This window comes from Lissotriton helveticus, chromosome 3_1 (genome assembly GCF_964261635.1).
Source record: "Lissotriton helveticus chromosome 3_1, aLisHel1.1, whole genome shotgun sequence".
NCBI classification, from domain to species: domain Eukaryota; kingdom Metazoa; phylum Chordata; class Amphibia; order Caudata; family Salamandridae; genus Lissotriton; species Lissotriton helveticus.
In genome coordinates this window covers 783290984-783316837 of record NC_136061.1, presented here as the reverse complement: position 1 = coordinate 783316837, position 25854 = coordinate 783290984, and the positions used below count along the sequence as shown (strand labels likewise).

Below are 25854 nucleotides of genomic sequence, written 5' to 3'. Positions count from 1 at the left end.
CTGATCCCAAGCGTGGATCTACTCATACGCCTGATGGAACTAGTGTTGTGTTGAATGTTGACGTGTTTGTTCGTTACGAGTTTTATATAATTATACAATGAGAAATAGCCAGACTGAACTGAGAAAAATATAGGCCTTTGGATGGTCCGATATGCACATTGAGTAACTTATGTACACCTTTCCTTGAAACGCCGCCGGACCCCGGGGATGTCGGCTAATGGGCTGTGTTAACAATATAACGTCGAGATGCAACTGTAAACGATGCGGCCGGCCTCAGGGGTTGTAGGCCAAAAGCTGTGTTATTCCAGAAGTGTACAATAAAGGTCTTTAAAAAAATAAATAATAAAAATAAAAAATGTTGCATTCTCTTTCTTCAGCAAGCCTCTCTATTGGTTATTTACGATGGCATGACAATCTACTGACAGTGACTTTACTACTGTTTTCCAAACACCCTTTGTCTAAATATTGTATAACTTCCAAGAGAGGAAGAGGAAAAGAACCTGGTTACAAATGTATTTAATCTAGAAATAGTTACATTCATGATGCCATCTACAACCCTCTCTTAGACAGGAAAGAACTCTAAAAGACTTTTAGAAACAGGCTAAATATCTGTACTCTAAGGAAGCATTTGTAACATTTGAAGGACAGGAGCACGGAAAGCACATCTCTAACAATTTTGAGGCCTACATTATTTTAACAAAACAGGGAATAATTTCTAAAAAGCCTACACTACTTTCCCGAAGAATAAAGCTTTTTCTTTTATCTATTTTCTGCAGTTAGGAAGACAAAATAACATTCAGTTAGCATTATTCTCATTATTTTGAATAAGAAAATCAAACTATTGTGCCTTGTGCACGTTTCATGTGTTATGCACTTTTGTGTTGTTAGAAATTCTGCGCAATGTATTAAAAAGCATGCAATAGAGTGGATTTCATTTATTTTAAAAAATCGTGCTCCATCAAAAACAAGACGCATCCCACTGCGGGGTTGGCACTATTTCAGCAGGACTGCCCACACCACGAAACATTCAGCCGAGGGCAGGAAAACTGAAGCTAAGGCAGACTCCTCATTCGGTCTTCAGAATGCGACTTGCAGGAAGGATCCGCTGCGCAGTCTACTTGAAACGCTGTCACACAGTCAGAAATGCATAAGCAACCATACCAGTTTACTACTAGTAGTCAATACCACAAGATTTCACCATCCTCGTCGCCAAATTTCCCATGTAGGAACTGCAGGACACGCGAAGAGTGTAGGCAGGTTTATTCACCACCTCAGTTGCACGTAGAATGAATTCCCAACTGTTTTATATTGTAATCCCTTTTATGCTGTGCTTTTATGGACTTGTTTTTTCTGTTCCGAATAAAGCCTTATGAAATTAAATGAATTCCCAACCGTCTGGTTCCCCAACTGCCAAAACCATGAACATTTCACAGTGAGCACAAGGTTCCACGTGCTCACCAACGTGGTGGAAATAAACATGGAATAACATAACAATACATATAACATATTTACATTCACATTATGAACAAAAATATATCAGATTCTACAACTGCCAAAAATGAAATACTGATTGTCTCCAGACATACCATTTATCCCGATTCAGGAAGATTACCTCTACTTAAATAAAAATACGTGAGAAAATATATTTCCCCCTACAATATTTTTTTTGACCTCCCACTTGCCTTCTCTAAAATGTTAGCATGTATGGCTGGTATTTTTTTTTTACATAAGCCACAAGCCACATTTACCAAAATCACGTAGATGCTATAAAATTGACGAGGCATTTCTTTTACGGCTCTGTTTAAGCTTTGGTCATCCGTCAAGTACTACGTGTGCTCGACCTAGCTTTCACTCTCTCTAGTCTTTTTCGGTGTTCCCAATTAATTTGAGCAGAAGTACAAGCTAACACAACAGCCACAACAGCAACCGACTGCGCTTGCGCTTAGGGAATGTACGTGCTGGTCACGTGACAATGTCGTCGCCACGCTGCAGTTTCCTGTTCCGAGGCCGGTCGCTTCCGCAGACAGTATCCGTAGGTCTCTACACGAGTGATCGGCAACATGGTAAGCGTTAACCCAGTTGAAAATCGGAATAGGGAGCTGTGTTATAAGACCCTTACAGCGGTAGCGGTGGACTCTCACACCGGCCGGATGCTCGGAAGTTCTTGGCAGTGTATAATGTGTCTCTGGTAAAAGCTTTACGTCTCTCCTGTGATGCTACTGGTAGCTGCTGACTCACGGTGTACCGGCGGCCATGGATTTGCACACAAAGAGCAGTACGGGGATGGGTGGTCTGCTTTCCGTGCGACTCTAGTGGCCAGACACAGGGGAACACATAGAGCCAAGATAACATCTCAGACTGCGGTTCTTGGGTCGCTGTGCAGTTTAGTTTTGCACTTTAATATTTACCATCCCTAGTCCAGTGAACTGAAAAAAATGTACTCCGAGATACCATAAACCGGAGATTAAGGTGTGACAGCTGAAAGGGGTTGGAATCACTGGAGACAGTCGAGTGGCTTCCTACAGTCAACGTACACATTATTGTTTTTCATACTCTGCTGCAAAGAAATTGGTAACTAGGGATGGAGTTAAGAGATCTGGGTTTCCACAGTTTTGAATCGTTATAAAGTAGTATAGAGGTTTAATGTGCCTCCTGCGTAGCACAATGTGTAACAAGGAGATATGATTTTTATTTTATGTAGGTAGCTCAGTGGGTTACAGCTTTTGTTACAGATATCTTAGTCATTTGCTATTCTTAAACTACAATCCTCCTACTATCACACATTGAGATATGAATAGACACCACAGTTGCATGCAAACTACAAGGTTAAGGTTTACTACCTTATTGTTTTTTACCTCAATCTTTTGTTATTCTAAGGTTGTAAAAAGGGATCGTTTTGGTAGTGATAAACTCTTTTTAGTGCAGACAGCCACTGTGTTAAGTTTGAAATCCTGACTTTGTTTTTCCAGACCAATCACTCTTTATCATATAGTACCTACTGGTATTTATTGTGTGTGTGTGTGATGTAAAGCTCTCTGGCACCATACATTGGGATGAGTAGCTATAAAAAACACACTAGTAAGTGTTATTCACTTCATTATTAATGTGATTACTGATACAAACAGATACATTTCTTACATGAAAGGGTTTAACAAAGGAAAAACCTGCCTGCAAATTTTGTTTTTTTAACACTTGTTAAATGATCCGGAATACCGCCCACCCCCTTCATTGTGTTGGTATCTCAGTGTTATTTGGCTTAGGATAGATCCCAGCCAGGATGTGACTGCAATAAAAGTATGACTGGTGGGCCTTTAAGTGTGGGCTTTGTGTTGTGAGTAAAAATACCCCCCTCCTGACCTCCTACAGGTTGTTGCTTTAAACCAGGTTTCTCCCTACAAGTAGATTGGGAGCTGCTGGTAGCTCTCTGGCTACCTATAACTAGCTGTCTTGTGTGAAACTCAACTTGCTCAAGTACAAGCTTTTGCTACGTTGAATGAATACCTGTATCAAAAAATTTTAGTCTGTGTTTTTGAGACGAAAATGTGTGTATATTCAAAACTTAAAAACTGATGTTTGAAGAGCAATGGTTGAATTTCCCTTTTTTTAAAGCTGATATTTAAGTGATAAATAATGAGTTATTGCTAGGACTTGTTACTATTTTGTTTCTTGAGTTCGAAATCCCTTAAATAATAGAATACAGGAGGCATTTGGCAAAACAGGAACTGTCTGAGGACTGTCTCAATTTACAATCAGTATGTGTCCTTATATACAAAACATGATGGGTTATAAAAGTTTGTGGCATACCATATAGGTTCAGGAATGTTGGTTGCTGCCTTTGGAGTCAATTAATTGTCTAATGTTTACCACAGTTGGGTCTCGACCTTGTGTGCACACAATGTGGTCAGTAGATAACCTGTCCATATGTCCGGCATGGGGAGTGCATGGCCACTGCTAAGTCCTGATTGGCTATGTGTTCCTAAATCGTGTGGCATCTGGCTTTTTATGGTGTTTTAGGGGCTCGCGTACCCCTCCAGCCATGTGGGGCAAACTCCCTCGACCCTTGTAATTTGCAGCGCCTATCCATTGGATTAATCAAGAGTTTACTTCCAGAGCAAAGGTCTGCCAGCTACACACCCTCCCACCTGTGACCTATCAATCAGCAATCCAGGGCCTTGGTCCCAGGGCCTGCTTGACTACATATTTGTGAGTAGAGGTTGATGTTCAGTTCACAATAGGCGAGTCTGTTAATCAAAGCAAGATTTCCTTTTCATTGCTGAATGCATCGATTTCCATATTAACAATTTTCTTTGTGCCACGAGCTTTGCAATATGACTGTTATGTATTAACTATGTAAAGACATTCCAAAGTGAGAGAGCCTTTTTTACATTTCTGCTGGCTAACCTTCCTGATGCATTGAATGGATCCCTGCTGGTAGACTTGCATAAGGTGGCCACAAACATAATCTGGTTTTAGTTGGACATTATTACAACACCAGTACTATTAGTAGTTCGAAATGATTTTCATTGAACATAAGTAACCCTTATTACTGAAAAGGTTAGAGACCCCTACACTAGATGGAAAGCAGACAGTGCATGTCCTGCTCAACCTATCCTGTGTCAGCAATTTACACTGGAACACATTAAGCATATTTCACTCGGACCAGCTTGGATCCTATTCAGTTATAGCGGTTGGTTCGGGGATCAGTCTCGATCGCCCCCTAGTTCTTGCACTAACCATCCCTGCAGTGACATATGAATTAAATATTGGTACCCCCTTGCTGCCCAAACTTGGGCATTTTAATTGAGAACAGCTTGAGAGAGGCAAAAAGATGCAGCAGTCTAGCTCAAAGAAGTGGTTTTACTGCATGCTGGTATCTCTTTTAGAAGCGTGTTTGAAATAAAGTGCTTAATGATTTCTTAATTTGTACTGTGTTAAATACATACTTCTGCAGCCAGTACTAGAGTTTACAGTTAAGTTTGTGGTTGTATGATTCAGGTGTGCTGCATTTTGATGGGCAGATTGAAAGCATCGGTCAGCCTTTTCTGCCATCCAAGTGTTTTTTTCTATTGCAGTCTTGTGCCCCGATGCCCACCCTCCTCTTATGTTCTTCTTTCAGTGTCCCATCCTGCTGTCTTAGATGCTTCACCCTATGCCTCCCTCACCCCAGTCTATCTGAGGCTCCCTTTCTCTCAAGTGCTAGTCCGGTTGACCCTAGCCCTACCTTTCTCCTCATCCATGTTCATTGTTTCGTATGCTCATTCCTAGGCCTGCCGCCACTCTTGGGTTTTCAGCCAAGGATGACCCCAAAGAGAACAGGGGAGGATTCAGGAATTGCTTTCTTGGGGAATACACCCCAGGCCTTCTTAGACCTATCAGAAGTGAGTTGTGATCCAGCACATGCTGGATTTATGATAAAGAATGCACTTGGAAATGATTACCCTTTCTGGTGAGGGTAAAGATGAGCTTCGCTGTTGTACATGAGAAAACGGAGGACATATTTTTGACTCTCTTCTCTCTCCCACCCAAATCTACTTTGTAACCCTTCAAGTGTCATGCCATGTACCAAACATGTAGCTAAAAGCGCACAAGAACTATTGTAGTCGCTGGACAATTAATAAAATAGTGCTTTACACATTCTTAGGAGTATGTTATCCACAGAAGACTTCTTGCTTCTGTAAGATGATCTTTAGAGAGAAAAAGTACTTCCCTTTCTAGTATACTAGTATACCCCTTTCTAGTATTACTAGAATACAAGTACTGAATGTGATTTGGCTCTAATATACCTAGTCATGAAGCACTTTGTAGTAGGTGGCAAGAATTCTCAAAGTTGTTTGTGCAAATAAGTTTAAGCTACATACACTGGTAGTTTTTTTCTTTTTTACAAGTGCTAATTCATTTCTGCAGTTTGTGGAATGTGGTTTTACTTGTGCAAAAAGATTTATTCCCTGAATGTTTGATTACTGAGTAAGCTACATATTAACTTTAACATCTATATTTCCCCTATTTTGTTTGTATTGGATAGTTCTTTATAAATTACAGAAAGCCGTAGAAGTAGCAAACATCCACGTGTTTCTGCAATTGTTTTAGTTGATATCCACATCATAAAAATGTTATGCTTTCTTTACAGAAAACTATGCAAGCGACAGCAATCTTTTATCTAAAAATCGTATCTGCTGTCTGTGCAGAAAACCAATACATCGCTACAGCTGTTTTGTCTCATGTGGGTGATCAAATAAGGACTAGGCGCTCAGTTAGTTATTGCACACAGTATCTGACGCAATATGAATACGGTTGCGGTGCTCTCACTTCCCAACCACGTGATCAAGAGATCATTGTCAGTGCCAAATCCTAACCTCAAGCACACGCTTTATAAAGTGTTTATAGTACAAAAAAGTATGTTCAAACTCACAATTCGTATTACAAAGTTGTTTTTAATTGTTCGGCCTGTCGACCACGTCTTTCTTTCTAGCCACAAAGCCATCGTGCTTCGTCATTATAGGATATAACCCCACAACCTCCTCAGGGCTGTGAGTATCCTCTTCGTATTGACGGTTTTACTTCCGTCCCGGATCAAATCAATATTGTACTCCTTTCAGTCCTATTCCTCTATGTCCTCAAGTGTCATAAATCCAAACGCTGTTCAGTAATCACTTTGTGTTGTGCCGCAACGGTCTCATTAATCTGGAGATCAACTTCCGATTCTGCACCTTTCCAATGTGTAAAGCATTTAGAATGTGTAATCTTGGCTTTGTGACTAGAAAGAAGTGATTGGCAGGACGAACAATTACAAACAACTTTGGAATACTGATTGTGATTTTGAACACACTTTTGTGTACTATAAACACTTTATAAAGCGTGTGCTTGAGGCTAGGATTTGATATCTCTACAGCGGATTATACCTAAACAAGATATCACTTGACACCATAGACCTCCAATCTTTTTGAATCGGAACCTCACTCATTTGGAAAATCTGTTTCCCTTAACTAATTCTTCTTCAATAAAATCAAAACTGTCAGACGCATCTTCATCTCATTGAGTCTCCACATCTGTCATCTATTCCACTTGGCTACATCTCAAGCTGGTCCTCGTTCCACCCAGATATTGATAACCCCCAATGTATTCAAAGCTCCCATTTATGTAGCATTTTTGTTTTAGACATTTCTACCTGTATTTTTGTACCTATTTTTCCTCAAAATGTTTTTTGTAATCTATATATATATATATATATTTTTTTTACAAAACTTTATTTATCATTTTCAAAATGAGAAAAGAAAATACAACAGTTCCAGCAAATATATAATTGATGCAGGGATAAGATAAACATGCCCAATGAACAAACATGTGGAAGAGTGAGAGCAGCGCATATCATACAATAAAAGTATAATAATAGTATGATCCCTGGTTATGTTCAAATAACGTTACAAATCACGCATCACATGTATCCATATACAGTGCATTCCAGGGTAGTGAACAACACATAAAAACTGAAAGCTGTATCCACATAGAGCGTTGATCAGCGTGCAACATCTAAGCATTAAATGGCCCTGGAAGACACCTCAAGTGGGATTAAAGCAAGGGGAATAATACGAGCACCACCAACACATCCGTATTTGTAAGACTACCCAACCCCCTCCAGGACAATGGAGCACATCAACTGAGATTGTTGTTCCTCAGTAATCCTAGCAATGTACGAACGATATGGGCCCCAAATGTCAACCGGATGTGATGCAAGTGGGATCTGTGTAGAATATTCTACGCAGTTAACATTGCAGAAAGCCATGCTTCTAAGCCAAGATCGTGAACTTGGAGCGCGTCTAGAGCACCAAAGCAATGCAACTTCGCGCTTTGCCAACAGAAATCCGAGGGCAGCTAGTTTACGGACCGGGCGAGGAAAATTAGCGACATAGCCCAGTAGGGCAATCTCTGGGATGGGAATTTATACAATGCCCAGTATATCGCCAAAAATGCGATGCGCCTGGACCCAGAAATCATGCAAAAGAGGGCATGTCCAAGCAAGGTGGGAAAAATCAGCCTGTGGAGCCCTGCACTTAGGACAGCAATGAGGCCTGCAAGGGTCGATCTTATGGGAGAGGGCAGGAGTGTGATACAGTCGTCTCAAAAACTTGAAGTGTATGAGTTTGTGTCTGCTATTGATGTACACATCTCTCTTAGCCCCACACCCATTGATCGTCCGTCATTGGGTAACCCAGGTCCAATTCCCACGCAGCGCGTACCTTGGAATCCGAAAAAGGAAGCAAGTCCAAACACAATTTGTACAGCTTAGAGGCCATGTGTGCCCCGGACCGGTTCTGTATGATAAATGTGAGAGGTGCAATGTCATCGGGAGGAATTGGGAATGAGGGGAACTCTGCGCGTAGCAAGGACCGGAGTCTAGTCAAAATGAAAGAGTCCATAAAGGTACGGTCGACAAAACGTTGGTCTTCAGTTATGGAGAAGGCATGCCCCTCCGGGAACAGGTCACCCATTGTGTGGACTTGATATTTGGACAGTGTACGTTGGACCACGGGTTCGCCGGTAATGGGAAGCCAGTGGGCATTGGGCAAAGGGAGGGCGGGGGAATATAATCTGTCCACTTGAAGCAGCCTGCGCAGTCTTTCCCAAGCCCAGCAGGTGGATGAAACTGTGTGTATATCCTGCGGGTCACGAGGAATACCCCTGGGGAGAACGGCGTTAAGCGGAACAGGCAACACCAGGTCGGCCTCAGGTTTTAAATATAAAATCCTGGCATCCGGGTGGAACCAAGAATAGGCATAGGAACACTGTGCGACCAAAAAATAAAGAAAAATATTGGGAACCCCAATGCCACCCCTCTCATAAGGGAGCGTCAAGACACGCCAAGACACACATGGAGTCTTGTCACCCCAAACTAAACGCAACAATAAGGAACGTAGTTGCAAAAAAAATAAATCTTGGTAATTGGAATTGGGATATTATTAAAAAGGTATAAAAAGTGAGGTAGAACAATAATTTTTATTATAGCAATCCGGCCGGCCATGGATAAAGGAAGGCGAATCCATCGTTCAAGATGGTCTTCCAGGAAGTCAAGAGCGTGGCCGTAGTTCAGCCTAATTATGGAAACCGTATCGAGGTGGATATGGATCCCCAAATATCTTACCGATTCAGTATTCCACTCCAGAGGGAAGGTGCAATTCCATGGTAGAGTGGAGGGGGTGAGTGGAAAGAGGACGGACTTGTGCCAGTTAATGCAGAGGCCCGAGTACTCTCCAAAAAGGGTTAATTCCAACACTAGAGGCTCTAGATTAGTCTGAGGCATTCTGACATACAGAATTATGTCATTGGCGTATAATGAAAGAAGAAGAGGCCCAGTATGAAATTGGAGACCCCGGTGAAGGTGGTTGTCTTGAAAATGGCGGACCAAAGGGTCCATTGCCAGGATCAACAACAGCGGGAAGAGGGGACTGCCGCGGGAAAACGAGAACTTCTCAGAGATGGTACCATTCAAACGGAGCCGGGCCGTAGGCGCGGTGTATAATAACGCAACCGTAGATACAAACATCTCAGGCATGCCCATACGCCCCATAACTGTTTAAAACAAGCATTTGCAATGCAATAGGGCTCGCATTAGTAAAGTTAGAGGTATTAGTATTGTAAATGACAAATTTTTTATTTATGTTTTTGTTTTGAAAATAGCTAAATTAATAACTTTGTCATTTACAATGCCAATAGTGTTAACTTTTGCAAACGTGACACCTATAGCATTTGTAATGCACTATGTGTTGTATTTACATGACTTAGATGTATTAATATTAAAAATAACAATGGGTTGTATTTTTTTCAATATTTAATACTTAAATAAAAGTTATTGTAATTTATAATGGCAATAGCTTAAACTTTTGCAAATAACTTTTTGGAAGATTATGTTTAGTTTATTTTATTGTGATGAAAATACAAGAACAGAAGTGAAATATTAAAAAATGTTTGTGACATTTGTAATAAAGTTTGAAACATTGAGAGAACATATTTGAATCAGTTGTTGTTGAATTGTTGCACAGATTGATGCTGTGGTGGCTCTGAGTGATGCTGTGGCGTTCAGTGATGCTCTGGTAGCGCATAGTGATATTGTGGTGCCCCTGAGTGATGCTGTGGTGATGCGATGGATAGTGAAGGCGATAGATAGATAGATAGGGAGGGCGAAAGATAGATAGAGGGAGGGCGAAAGATAGATAGAGGGAGGGCGAAAGATAGATAGAGGGAGGGCGAAAGATAGATAGAGGGAGGGCGAAAGATAGAGGGAGGGCGAAAGATAGAGGGAGGACGAAAGATAGATAGAGGGAGGGCGAAAGATAGATAGAGGGAGGGCGAAAGATAGATAGAGGGAGGGCGAAAGATAGATAGAGGGAGGGCGAAAGATAGATAGAGGGAGGGCGAAAGATAGATAGAGGGAGGGCGAAAGATAGATAGAGGGAGGGCGAAAGATAGATAGAGGGAGGGCGAAAGATAGATAGAGGGAGGGCGAAAGATAGATAGAGGGAGGGCGAAAGATAGATAGAGGGAGGGCGAAAGATAGATAGAGGGAGGGCGAAAGATAGATAGAGGGAGGGCGAAAGATAGATAGAGGGAGGGCGAAAGATAGAGGGAGTGCGAAAGATAGATAGAGGGAGGGCGAAAGAGGCAGGGCAAGAGGGCGAGGGATGGAGTGTGGGCGAGGGATGGAGTGTGGGCGAGGGATGGAGTGTGGGCGAGGGATGGAGTGTGGGCGGGGGATGGAGTGTGGGCGGGGGATGGAGTGGGGGCGGGGGATGGAGTGTGGGGCGGGGGATGGAGTGTGGGGCGGGGGATGGAGTGTGGGGCGGGGGATGGAGTGTGGGGCGGGGGATGGAGTGTGGGGCGGGGGATGGAGTGTGGGGCGGGGGATGGAGTGTGGGGCGGGGGATGGAGTGTGGGGCGGGGGATGGAGTGTGGGGCGGGGGATGGAGTGTGGGGCGGGGGATGGAGTGTGGGGCGGGGGATGGAGTGAGTGTGGGGCGGGGGATGGAGTGAGTGTGGGGCGGGGGATGGAGTGAGTGTGGGGCGGGGGATGGAGTGAGTGTGGGGCGGGGGATGGAGTGAGTGTGGGGCGGGGGATGGAGTGAGTGTGGGGCGGGGGATGGATGGAGTGTGGGGCGGGGGAGAGGAGTTGAGCGGTGGTGTGGAGCCATAAAAGCACTTCTTCTATAGCAATAGGCGCAGGCTAACTATTATTGTGCGTGACGTGTTACCACGAAGGTAACAAATTTGAAATGTGGCTCAGCGTCAGGGCTGGATTAGTATATCATTGCGTCATATTGGGTATACAAATAAGCAGTACGGCATTTATTTTCATAGTTTTATAATGCACTAGTAACGGCAAATGAACTGTGTGCACATTACGCACATGTGTTTTTTAATATGGTGTGATAACGGCAAATGAACTGCGTGCACATTACGCACATGTGTTTTTTAATATGGTGTGATAACGGCAAATGAACTGCGTGCACATTACGCACATGTGTTTTTTAATACCAGACGCATGCTGTGCTAGCAATTTAGCACAACATGCTCCTAACATATAGAGCAAAAGGGTTAAAGGCAACTTTATATACAAATGTTACTGAAGCGCTAGTAAAGGGAAATAAATCACCAATATGGCGCTAGCTGGACGCGCCACATTGACTGTCTCGATGTATTTAAAAAGAGCGAAAGCTGAAGGGTGAGGCAACTTTATAGTCAAAATGCTATTAACAATGCAAACTATAGGGCTCACCACAGAAAAGCTACATATAAAATGCTAAGAAACGGATAACTACTAGATTATTGCAGCATAATGGGCATACAAATAAGCATTACAGCATTAATTTTATGGTTGATAAGGTGGGCACAAGGAAGGCCCTGATTACAACTAAAGGTTTAAAAATCGCCTCGTTCCTAAGCGAAAGGGAGTGCCAAAATAGCAAAATACAATTTATCTGAGTTTCTGAAAACACTTCTACAAGATCTATAAACACCATGGGGCTTATTTACAAGCCCCTAGCGCTACTTCTGCGTCACTTTTAACATGGGAAAAGTGATGGAAAAGTGGCGCAAGGGGCTTGTAAATCTGCCCCCATGTTCCGTTTAGCGCACCTTGGATTTGTAATGTTTATGCAGTAAGATTATTCTCTGACAGCCTCTCTGCTGCCTCTTGAGGCAGGTATGTACTAATTCAAATACCTAAAAGTAAAATGAATTAATTGACCTTATATGCAGGAGTAAGCCCAGAAGTTGCATGTGTCTAACAGATTGCCTAACTTATGCCTGAGATACCGATAGGGGAAGTTTGACTGACTGATTATTTGTTTTTTTTCTAATAGAATGTATGATGCGTTCTCCTCAAAAAGGGTTCCTCAGTTCCCCTTCCAAACGTAGTAGCAGGTCGAAGAGTCATTTTTTAAAGAACATGAGCAAAGCGTAGCCCACAAACAGGGATCCCCGAAACTGGCTACCAAGCATGTAGTGCGTGTAAACTCTGTTTTAGTGGGTAGGGAGAACTGAAAGTGCAGCTTTCTATTGCCTACGGATCCATGACAGAAAATACAAGCCAGGATGCTGTTCACAAGTGGAGCGTGTTCTTCTGATAGTGGTGTCAGAAAAACCACTAAAGGGCTTCTGTGCCTGGATCTGAGGAAGTGTAGTTTAAAATAGTGCAGAAAGCTATTTCTGTGCCCGAGGACTCCTGCCGATAATGCTCCATCACCAGCAGGGGGTGGCTTTTCACCCGCAGTTACGTGCCTTGATCTTGGTTTGAATGGTTTTATATGTTTGCTCTTTCAAGTGCTTGCTTGCTAGGCTAACGCCCTTTTAAATAACCACGCAAGCAGTATTAATCGCTGGCTGATGCAAAGATCAGCAGACAGTCTGAAGGAAGAAAACAGGTTCTGATTGCGGCAGGGCCTACTTGGGATTTCATCATTCTAAAACAGATGAAATCTGGAGCAGTCTTTTTCTACACTAGACGTTCTTAAAGCTTTTGAAAAGTAGGTGACACTGGCTGACTTTAGGGTTTCCATGTTCAGCAGACTGACTGCTCAAGCGAACTTGAGAGGGCGCATTCATTATTGGGAGGATGCTCATGCGGCAGAAAGTGCACAGTCGGTGTGAGGAGGGTGCAAACTCTTCCTGAAGAGTGTACTCACTCTGGGACGATGCACGTGCTCTGTGGAGACGGCGCATACATACATTTGCTAGAGCCAGCCAGCTGTCTCGGAAGGTTGGCAGTGCGCGCAGTCTGGGCCGAGGGCACATGGTTGGTGCCGGTTGGTTATGGGCTGTGGTGAAGATGAATGGATGTTGAAATACTAAACGTCCCTCCCCCGGTCTACTAGGCGTTTTCCCCCTCCGCTTGAATCACAGAGCACGCAAGTTCTGATTAATGCTGCTTCTGTTATGTGGCTACATGAAAGTCGGGAGCAGTCGGACCCCACTGAAAAAGTATAGGTGGTGAGACCCGTACTAGGGGATGGCAAATGCGTTTGCGCCCTCTTTAAGGATCATGTGCAACGTGCTGCAATGGTCACGCATTTTGTTATTAATTGTAATATTCATAGAAACAATAATAAAAAACAAATAAAAAATAATGGCATTATTATTAACCGCAGCGAAAATAAGTAAGTGTGTTGAAAGAAAATATAGTAGTCCAATGGCATGGCAACACTAACATCAAATCGCTAGATAAATACAGACGGTGACATTTTCCGTGGCTAAGATCTTAACCTTGAGGACACTGATTTAAGGCAATGTATTCTTTTTTTGTTAACTCTTTGTTGGCATCAGATTTCAACAAATAATTATCGTCCAACCCTGATACAATTCACCTTACACCATGGGGCAATTTATACCGAATCCGCAACGTATATTTAACTTGTTCAGAAAGCGAAAACATAATGATAGTAATGTTATTATAAAGCGCTTCGCCAGAGGGGTTTAAAGAGCTGTACATGGCAATGGGGGTAGAGTGAGCTGCAACTTCAAATGAAAATCCGCGTGCGCCTTTCTTACCGATTAGAAGTATTTCGGGAACCCGATTAGTGGGTGAAATCCATTCTCGCCCCTCACTCGGCACATCAACTGGGGGACATCAACTTCCACCTGGAGAACAACAACGACCGCAACACCACCACCCTGCTTGACAACCTCGCCAACCTCGGACTCAAGCAACTGGTGACCACCCCCACCCACCTCGCCGGACACACACTCGACGCTGTCTTCTCATCCAGCAAGGACATCGTCTTCAGCCACGCCACCGGACTCCACTGGACGGACCACAGCTGCGTCCACTTCACCTTCAGAAGATCCACGACCCACCACCACCAGCAACAGGTTGCTCGAAGAAACTGGAACAAGATCACAGCAGACCGGCTCGCCGCTTCCCTGAGCCAGCACCCTCCCGCCAGCCCAGCGAACCCCAGCCAGGCCGCCGATAACCTCACGAAGTGGATCAGCAACTGCGCAGACGACCTCGCCCCACTGAGGACCCCGCCGAGCAGACCCGGCAGCAAGAAGGCCCCATGGTTCACCGACGAACTCAAGAGCTCCAAGAAAAACTGCCGAGCCCTCGAGAAAGCCTGGAGAAGGGAGCCTACACCGGACAACATGACCACCCTCAAGCTCGCCACCCGGAAGCACCATCAACTGATCCACGCCACCAAGAAAACAGCATTCAAGGACCGGCTGGACAACAACGCACACAACTGCAAGGAACTCTTCAACATCGTGAAAGAGCTCTCCAACCCCAACGCCGGAAGCAACGACATCACCCCGTCGCAAGACCTCTGCAACTCCCTCGCCTCCTTCTTCCACAACAAGATCGTTGACATACACAACAGCTTCAGCCCACAAACAACGCTCCCCACGACCGCTCCAACGCCCCCCACCACCACCCTCAGCGCCTGGACCCAGATCAACACAGAAGACACCATCTGCACGATGAACTCGATCCACTCCGGATCTCCGACCGACCCCTGCCCCCACCACGTCTTCAACAAGGCCGACGCTGTCATCGCACCCCACCTGCGGGACATCATCAACACCTCCTTCGACACCGCCACCTTCCCGGAGAGCTGGAAGCACGCCGAACTCAGCGCTCTACTAAAGAAACCAACAGCGGACCCCAACGAACTCAAGAATTACCGCCCCATCTCGCTCCTCCCGTTCCCAGCCAAAGTCATCGAGAAGACCGTCAACAAGCAGCTGGCCGCCTTCCTCGAGACGAATGGATCCCTCGACCCCTCACAGTCTGGCTTCCGAGCCAACCACAGCACCGAGACCGCCCTCATCGCTGCCACCGACGACATCGGAGCCCTGCTGGACAACGGTGAAACAGCGACCCTCATCCTCCTAGACCTCTCTGCGGCGTTCGACACGGTCTGCCACCGCACTCTAGTACAGCGCCTCAGCAACATCGGAATCCAGGAGAAGGCACTGGAGTGGATCATCTCCTTCCTCGCTGGAAGGACACAGAGAGTCCGCCTACCACCGTTCAGATCTGCAGCCACGGAAGTCATCTGCGGCGTTCCTCAGGGCTCCTCGCTCAGCCCCACCCTCTTCAACGTCTACATGAGCCCCCTTGCGGCCATCGCACGCCAGCACAACCTCAACATCGTCTCCTACGCCGACGACACCCAGCTGATCCTCTCCCTGACCAACGACCCCGCCGCCGCCAGAACCAACCTCCACGAAGGGATGAAAGACGTAGCCGAGTGGATGACGACCAGCCGCCTGAAACTGAACTCAGACAAGACGGAAGTCCTCATCCTGGGCTCCTCGCCCTCCGTCTGGGACGACTCCTGGTGGCCCCCCGCCCTGGGCACCGCACCCAAACCGACAGACCACGCACGCAACCTGGGCTTCATCCTGGACTCCTCCCTCTCCATGACCAGACAAGTCAACGCCGTCTCCGCGTCCTGTTTCAACATCCTGCGCATGCTACGGAAGATCTTCCGGTGGATCCCCACCGAGACCAGGAAGACGGTCACCCAGGCCCTCGTCACCAGCCGTCTGGACTACGGCAACGCCCTCTACGCCGGAACCACCGCCAAGCTCCAGAAGAGACTCCAACGGATCCAGAACGCCTCAGCCAGACTCATCCTCGACATCCCCCGATGCAGCCACATCTCCGGACATCTGAGAGACCTGCACTGGCTCCCCGTCAACAAGAGAATCACCTTCCGTCTCCTCACCCACGCACACAAAACCCTACACGACCAAGGCCCGAGCTACCTCAACAACCGCCTCAACTTCTACGCTCCCAAACGCCACCTCCGATCGACCAACCACGCCCTCGCCGCCGTCCCCCGCATCAGAAGAGCGACAACAGGAGGAAGGTCCTTCTCCTACCTGGCCGCCAAGACCTGGAACACCCTCCCTACCGACCTCCGCCTGACCCAAGACCACCTCTCCTTCAGGAAGAAGCTCAAGACCTGGCTGTTCGAGCAGTAGCGGCACCCCCCCCCCCCCCCCCCCCAGCGCCTTGAGACCCTCTGGGTGAGTAGTGCGCTCTATAAATGCCTTGATTGATTGATTAAGGAGAAACTCTCAGATCCAATTAATGAAAAGGAGCATGCAGCAAGTTCCTCTTTTCATAATAGCGCAGAGAAGCACTGTCTGCGCTTAGAGGCAGACGAGGCGCTACTCTACCCAGAGCACGCTCAGCCTTCTCATAGCTGCAGCTTATTTACATACGATTATTGTCAGTGCTGTTAAAGGCAGGTCATCTACTGTAGATACCACTGGGAGAAAGATAATAACGTGCTGCACTGAGCCCAATGAGAAGGCAAACAATGTCACGGAAATAGAGCGACAGACGTGATTTAGGCAGAGAGTCCAGGCAGGCCCTACCACAGATCACTGGCACGTTATAGCTGATTAAGCAACATGCATATCTGTCTCCCCTGAGCCACCGCAAGAAAGTGCTGTTTGACGGGACCACCGTAAAGCCCGACAGGCCAGTTAAAAGTACCGAATGTGGCCAGGGTAAAACCACAGCCTGGGATTTAAATGGCTGAGCTAGGTTGTGAGCAATTAGACGAAAAGGGAGATTGGAGAAAGAAAATAAAGCGGGGGGGAGGAGAAATGCGAGACCCGGCCGTGAAATGGAAAGTACGGGGGAAGTTTCAAAAGCCTGTGGGAGTGAAGGTTGATTGCTTTGATGTGGACACGAGGAGGAGGGGGGGGGAGAGAAATGCACGGCCGTGAAAGTGGCTCTCGAGGCAGGCTGGTTAGGAAGCAAATGGCAAGGGAGGGAGGCTGAGGCTTTGATGTGGGGAGTCACAAGTGAAGTGAATAATTGGGGGAGGAGAACTGGCAGGCTGATGGGCAGAAGGCTCAGGCAAGCTCGTGCACGAGGCGGCGTGCACTTCCCAAAATCCTCTGAACTAAGAAATGGTTTGACTGCATTAGGGCTCGTTTCCTATTACTGCGTAATAGGAAAGGACGAGCCCTAAAAAAGGGCCATTCTAATGTGTCAAACGCTTTCTCAGCGTCCAAAAACACAGCAGCGGCCGCAGTAGAGGGATCAATCTTATGCAAAACCGAGAACTATGTCCTCAAATTTAAAGAGGTGGATCATTGTGGAACAAACCCCGACTGTGCCGGCGAGATAATGGATTCCATCAAAAGCGAAAGTCGGATGGCCAGAACCTTAGCAAGTATCTTATAGTCTAAGTTCAATAATGAAAGGGGTCTGTATGAGCCACAAACGGAAGGGTCACGGCCAGGTTTAGGGAGAAGAACAATAACCGCCTCACGGAGAGTCGGTGGTAGTATGCCAGACTCTAGCGCCTCAGCGTACACCTCCACCAATCTAGGAACCAGCTCTTCTTTGTACGCTTTATTAAAATCAACAGAGAAGCCATCAAGGCCCGGTGCAGAGGAACCTTTCAATACATCAATGGCCTCGATAATGCTATCCGGAGTGATGGGTGTGGCAAGAAATTCCTGCATGTGTTTTTCGAGATAGACCATGGCGATCTCATTCAAATAAGGGCCGGGATCCTTCCGGTCTCCCGAAAGTGTAGAGAGTCTTGTAATATGACAAAAATGTGTCACAAACGTCGGGGGTGGAATATTGTCTTGTACCCTGCGAGTCAACTATTTCCGAGATGTATGATGCCTGGTGAGGAGGGCGAAGTAGCTGCGCCAATAATTTGCCAGGCCTATCACCCTCACCATACTGGCGGGCCGTATATTGTTTGCACAGAAACCGCAGTTCCGGTTCTGCAGCCTCCCGAAACTCCATTAGTAATTCCAAGCGTTTGGTTTCACCAGCCTCTGTCGGGTTTGTCACCAGATCTCCGCCAATTACTGAGATGTCCCTCTCAATCCGGGACAAAGTGGAACGGATGTCTCGCAAGGCACCCACATGTTTGGCAATGCACACCCCACGAATAGTGGCCTTGAATCCCTCCCATAGTGTAGCCCAGGACTCAACAGATCCGGTGTTAAGGGCAAAATAGTCCTCAATGGCACCGCAGACTTCCTCCGTGAAAACAGGATCTGCTAAGGCTCTACCGGGGAAACGGCACTGCCTTTCATAGCCCCCCAGTCTGGGAATCTGCAGCTTCAACACAATGGGGGAGTGGTCTGACAATGTTTGCGGGAGGGTGAGAAGGTCCTCCACCCAACCGGCGACCCCAGGGGAGAGGAGCCAGTAGTCAATTCTAGTTCTAGTGTTATGGTACCCGGAATGGTGCGTGTGAGCGGGGGAATGCGAGTGAAGTCAGGCTTCTATGTCAATAAGGGAGAAATGAGAGCAAATGACAACACTGAGCGGGAGCGGGCCTTGATATCAGGGGAAGGAGAGGTGCTGTCTCTGGTGGAGTTCATCAGCAAATTTAAGTCTCCTCCAACAGCCAGCAAATCGATATCTGAACTAAGCAATTTCACCTGCAAGTCCTGAAAAAAGGAGGGGCAGCCAGGCCAGGTACAATGAAGCTCCCTCCGCGCCTTCCACCCATACAGCGGGGGGGGGGAGGGTGAGAGGGGGAAGGGAGTCCTCTACGTGGGGGTCCAGGTGGGGCCACCTCTAACCTACCAGGGTCGTCACCTGAGACACCCGACGCCGCAGCCAAAGACCCCTGCCGCCACAAACCACCCAGCCCCACCCCGAAGCCCGAGATAAACCAGCGAGCCCGCCAATCGAGGCCCTGGCTCTGAGACACGCCAAGGCCCAAGAGCCGCGGCACTGCCCCAGGAGCCCGGCACCTCCAACGCGCGGCCCCAGGGAATCAGGCAGCCGGGAGGGAAGCAGCGGTCCGCGCGGACAGGGGCAGAAAGCCCGACAGGGGCACCCCGAGCCACACTTACCCGGAGCTTCACGCGAAGGCAGCCATTTCGGTTGCCTCCGTGGCCACGCCCCTTTGTAATTTATATTTGTTTTGTTAACATTGAACCTGAAACTAGTATTTGCCTATTTTCAACCGATGCACCTGCACTTGCAGTTGGATGACTAATGGATTTTACTGCTATAAGAAGCCATTTGTAATACTTCACTAATATGCAGTACAGTCATGACATTGGCGTTTTAGCGCACATGCATATTTTAGATTGTTTAAATCTTCATTAGGAAAACCTGTTCCCTTAAACTTCCCTGCATGTTAATCTGCACAGCTAATGGCCTGCAGTCTTGATTGATCATCGGAATCCTGCTGCCGGGTAAACATAGGTGTTTTGTGAGCTCTGGACTTTGGAGTATATGTGACTACAAGTCCTCGCTCCCCACCTGGGCCCATGACGTGAAGTACTACCACGTTATATAATACAGCCGCTTTCAACAATACTAAGGTGTTCCAGTAAACCGTAAGTCATGCGGTCACACTTTGTCGCCACAGGTTAGGGTGTACCTTAGAGTGTACATACCGCTGTGGCGTTAGGACCCGAAGAAAGCCTCGCTAAATGGCACTGATGGGGCTGAAACATGTACACCACATTTCTTGCACATAAGTGATGTGACTGGTCAATGTATCCAGTCTATCATCCATTTCACGTTTTAATTTTGCCTTATCATTCACCATATAAATAATTTTTGTGGTTTTGGTGAAGACAATTTTAACCTATCTATTGGTTCACATTTTGCACTGTCAAATTCACAATAACCTGCTCCGCTGTAATCAGGCGTTGTAGCACAGCAGAGAGACATTTGGCCTCTGTGGTGGGAACCCAACGATGAAGCATGTCACCATCTAGGATGGTGAGTGAGGGTTCCTTTTACACTATAGAGTGATTCTCTCTGCCTAGTTTTTATCATCCTTGGTTCCACTCTTCTGTTGTTTTGTTATTATATATCAAGGGGTCTAAGAGTGGCTCTGTTGTCCTTACCCTCCCTCCCTATTTGTTTGATAACTGCAGTCTTGATTGACCGCATCAAAGTTCACTGAAGAGAAGACCTATTTTCAATTTTTACTTAGTTAAAAATAAATACATACCCAGAAATAGATTTATTTCAAATGGTTTTTATAGGTAAAACTCAGTTTAAACTAAAAACCTTAAATAAATTGGAATGCCAGTGATGGAGGACTAGAAATGAGCGATATGCCAGGCGAATCCAAGCCTCCTCCTGCAGTCAGTGGAAGGGGGAGAACGAGTAAATGTACCTAGCCGCAATGTGAGGTTAACGCTTAATAAATCTAACTGCCTAATGTGGACAGTGCCAATACTACCCTGTGAGCATGGTTCTTGTGGTTTGATCCTATATACCCATGGCCTTGTGTTACTCTTCATACGTGATGTATATTTTTGTGTTTTCAGAAAATGTACCAATAAAAATATTTTTTTTTTAAAAGAATGTCAATGATCGAGCATTTAATAAATTTAGCAATATATTCCTCAATCCAGCAAATGATTTACTGATGCAAAGGTCTACCAACTTTGCCAACCTGAATGTAATTGAACAAGCACGATCAGGATGTGTAACCGTGTTCCAGCATGCACTAACAATGGCTTTTGCCTTTACAAGCCCCAACTTTGGAGCTCCTATTGAGCATCTCAATCACTTGCATTTGGTATACATATCCCCAAAAATTAAAATGGCTAATTTGATCTGTTAAAGCCTCTCCGGGCTCTTATCATAAAAAACATCATAACTTGAAAGTAACTTTTCTGAAACAAATCATGACTATTTCAACATATGCAGAAAACGTGAAACGATAAACACAATTTAATAATTTGCACAATAAACTGTAATTCTGTACCAAAGCAAAACTGCTTGTGCGCCGGATTGGTCTCTGCTTGTTAACTGTAAGTGAAAGATGTGAATGAATATACAATATATTTTGGCCGGGAGAAGGCCTCAATGCTAAAATATACCATACAAAGTGTAAGCAGATTCAGTTAAAATGTACGTTGTACTAATAGAAGTTTGACACTTATTTTGTTCCGGGAAAAAAGACAGCTAGCACAATTTATGTTTCTCAGGTAGACCTTTTGTTTTATAAACAACCCGTATTGCTATCCACACTACTCCTGTTGTGTCCTTACTGCAGCTATCTAATTAATAAAAATTATACTAAGCGTGTCTTGCACATTGAAAAAACATCTTGATACTTGTTGCTTGTAAGTGTACATGTTCTGAACCTCTGAATATTATGTACATGCTTGGTCTCTTGAACCATGACAGTCTTGTCTTCCCTAAAGAAAGTAGTCCAGTACATGACCTGGCCACTTATCCCTACACACACTAACAATAATCATAGTGGACTCTTAATTCTTAAGAGGAACAAAGACCTGAGCCAAAAATCTAGCTGTAGCATGTTTCTCTAGTCACACTTTCCTTCATAATGCTGTCAAACTGGGCTGTCCCTTGGCCAGATAGCGCCCAGGCAAAACCAACTTTGGCCCTTCCCCATGACTTTACTTGAAAAATACTGCACCCATTCTCTGCTAGAGACTCTCATACAGTTTCCTTGCGTCCTGGTCTGTTTCCCTTTTCCTCAGTTACCCATAGCGGAGATCCTGTCAGGGTTTCTTATTGGAAGTGTGGGGCTTGGATTAGAAAGGCGCGATGGGGTGGTTTGGGGGAATTTAAAATGAAGGTAACGCCAGTACAGGAAATTATAGCTATATCGTCACTTGCTTGTATGTCAGAATATTGTATACAAAAATATCGTCTGATTTAAATAACTTATTGTTTACATAAATATCCACTTATTCAGTGTAAATTTTCTATTACTTACTCCCCATAAGCTATATTTTTGTTGACAATATTTTGGACTAGATGTTTGTCATCTGAATTACCTCTCTGAAGGACAAAGTGATTCAGAATATATTATTGAAAACAAAATTGGTCAGTAAAATTCTCTCCAAGCAAGATGAATTTGTATGTTTTCTTTTGTATACTTTCACTTTTGTTCCCATGTATTCCTTTGGTAACACTGCACTGGCATTTAAGTAGCTTCTTTTACCACAGACTCATAGTGGTCTATCTCACTAGCAATTATTTGCACACACTCATCCTCTGTTTCATACTTAGGATACCGTGCAGTGCATTTTGCTTAAACATCCTGAAGCTCTCTTAAGAGTGTTGAAAAAAGATTGGGATGGTGAAGGAAGAATGATGAGATTGCAGACTAGATGAATAATCATGACATACAGAATCGATGATCAACCACACTTTCCTTCAGAACCAGAACGGAGGAGGGTGGTTGCTGCATGACCTGTAAGCAGACAGCTCTGTGTGCCCTCTTAAGTGTCAGTGGCATTGACCAAGCTCACCCATTCCAAAGTCCAGCCCTTCTTACAGAGCCTGTGTCCAGGGCTCCTTTCATTTCTACCCTTCACGAGGGCGACAATTCAGTTAACCTCTGGGTTCTCAGCACGCAATGTTTTTCTTTTCAAAACAACTCTGGTACTTACCTAGAATTGTATTTGTGTTTACCCAAACTTTTACTTTCCTTAAAACGGTTCTCTAGGATATTGATGGGCAACTTGACTAGGAGTGTCCCATTGCAACTGTCACTGCAGCTCTATACATGCCTCCACCAGTAGTGACTTGGGGTTTGAGCATTTCTTTGTGCTTACCAGGCTGACACCTCCTACCCGTTCTATCCATATTGTTCACTTGGCTTGCTAGCGGGATTAGGGTGGGAAATAAGTATGATTGTATATGTCGCTTCTCCCTAGCGAGAGGTCAGGCAAACCATTTTTGCCATGAAAGAGGTTCTTTCATGGCCAAAACCCTCTTCCATCAAATGGGTACATGTGTGTGTATCTGCTATCGTTGTGCACGGAATTGTAGAATTGACAACTCCGTTTAATGCTTAGTGGTACTTTAGTAGCCTTACTGTAGAACTCAACGCATGGTTGTGCCATCCTATACAGAATGTTACCTTGGCCGATAACTGCCCGGCCCTCCTTTTAGAGGCTCATTAATGTGGAGAGGAGGTTTTCCTCTCTCGCCCTTCTCAATGGACATGGTGTCAGTGCATCACTATCTGTTGAGTTGGACTAGCAGTGCACTCTCCTTGCCTCTCCATTACACCTTCCGTTTTCACAGTGGAACCTAGCGCCACAGTATGTTGGAGTGTAAGATGAGTGGTCAGATTTCCTTGATGGTTTCATTGGTCTTTTGAGCATTGACACACATTACACATCGGAGGCCTACTGGCAAGTGACCCATTTTATCATTGTCCCTGTCAAAAACCTGTGTGCTTAGGTGTCACAGTTACTCGTGATGCGTTGTTTATAGCACCTGTCAATTACAGGTTGCAATACATTTCCACACCCTAAGTTAGATTTTGGCAGCTCAAACATGGCAGTGTTTAACAATGGTGCTATGCATGGCATACATTATTTGATGTAATAACCACCAACATTCTCATGTTCTTTCTCAGTCATAATAGATAATGATCACTCTTGATACATTTCAAGCATCTTGGTGTCCGATTATTCAGCATTCAAACTAATGCTTTAACTCCTTATTTTACAGTACTCATGATAGACCACACTTAGATTTTTTTATAACCATAAGGCTTTTGCAGGTTAAAAAATATGCTGTGCAGATCTCACCGTATTTTAGGATCTGCATGTAAAATATCTGCTGCTTAACAAAAAAAAATGTAAAACAGCCTAACTGATTGTGTAACAATATGTTGATTTAATGCTCCGTGAACAGGCTGCTCTGTTTTTCAGAGGTGGGGCTTTACCATCATATTTGTGCTTGGGGGTGGGTGCTATTCTATGACATTGCATGTTTTGCTTTTTGTGTATTACTATAGACGGTAATAGCAAAAAAACGGTTACATTTGGCTTGGACATACTACATATTTATTGCGGGAACAAAGATATCACGTGTAATACCGCAGATGGTGTTCAGATGTAGCTTTCCCATGTCCGTGACAGAGGTTCTGATGTTTATTTGGTGGTTGAAGGTCAATGGGCACTGTTTAAAGTAGCTGCAAATGTTTGTCATGTGCAGCAGTTTACCCCCGACCAGTCCAATTTCTCGCACATAACAAACATTTACAATGCAACCGTCTTGCCTTTGCAAAAGTTAGAGCTATTGGCATCGTAAATGACAAATGTTTTATTTATGTGTTGGTTTTGAAAACCGATAAATAAATGGCATTGTCATTTACAATGCCAATAGCTTAATCTCTCGCAAATGCGAGACCTATTGCGCGCGCGCACACACACACACACACACACACACACACACACACACACACACACACACACACACACACACACACACACACACACACACACACACACACACACACACACACACACACACACACACACACACACACACACACACACACACACACACACACACACACACACACACACACACACACACACACACACACACACACACACACACACACACACACACACACACACACACACACACACACACACACACACACACACACACACACACACACACACACACACACACACACACACACACACACACACACACACACACACACACACACACACACACACACACACACACACACACACACACACACACACACACACACACACACACACACACACACACACACACACACACACACACACACACACACACACACACACACACACACACACACACACACACACACACACACACACACACACACACACACACACACACACACACACACACACACACACACACACACACACACACACACACACACACACACACACACACACACACACACACACACACACACACACACACCCACCCCCACACCCACCCCCACACACACACCCACACACACACCCACACACACACCCACACACACACCCACACACACACCCACACACACACCCACACACCCACCCCCACACACACCACACACACACCCACCCCCACACACACCACACACACCGAGGTGGGTGTGGTGGTGGAGGTGGAGGAGGATGTGGTGGTGGTGGAGGATGTGGTGGTGGTGGAGGATGTGGTGGTGGTGGTGGAGGTGGAGGAGGATGTGGTGGTGGTGGAGGAGGATGTGGTGGTGGTGGAGGAGGTGGTGGTGGTGGTGGTGGAGGAGGATGTGGTGGTGGTGGAGGATGTGGTGGTGGTGGTGGAGGAGGATGTGGTGGTGGTGGTGGAGGAGGATGTGGTGGTGATGGAGGAGGATGTGGTGGTGATGGAGGAGGATGTGGTGGAGGAGGATGTGGTGGTGGTGGTGGAGGAGGATGTGGTGGTGATGGAGGAGGATGTGGTGGAGGAGGATGTGGTGGTGGTGGTGGAGGAGGATGTGGTGGTGATGGAGGAGGATGTGGTGGTGGTGGTGGAGGTGGATGTGGTGGTGGTGGTGGAGGATGTGGTGGTGGAGGATGTGGTGGTGGTGGTGGATGTGGTGGCAG

General features: G+C 45.6%; 1 protein-coding gene across 2 annotated transcripts in view; it reads left to right on the top strand.

The window, feature by feature from the left end:
• The first annotated feature begins 1938 nt into the window (after positions 1-1938).
• PSMA1 (proteasome 20S subunit alpha 1) overlaps positions 1939-25854 on the top strand; it is a 143120-nt gene continuing 119204 nt past the window's right edge. The window contains exon 1 of one of the 2 annotated variants that reach the window (XM_078681017.1): positions 1939-2063. In XM_078681017.1, coding sequence (XP_078537143.1) covers positions 2061-2063 — 3 coding nt within the window. In that variant the 5' untranslated portion in view covers positions 1939-2060. Of the gene's footprint in view, positions 2064-5277; positions 5379-25854 lie in introns of those variants that run through there. The other variant, XM_078681016.1, reaches the window with a different exon arrangement.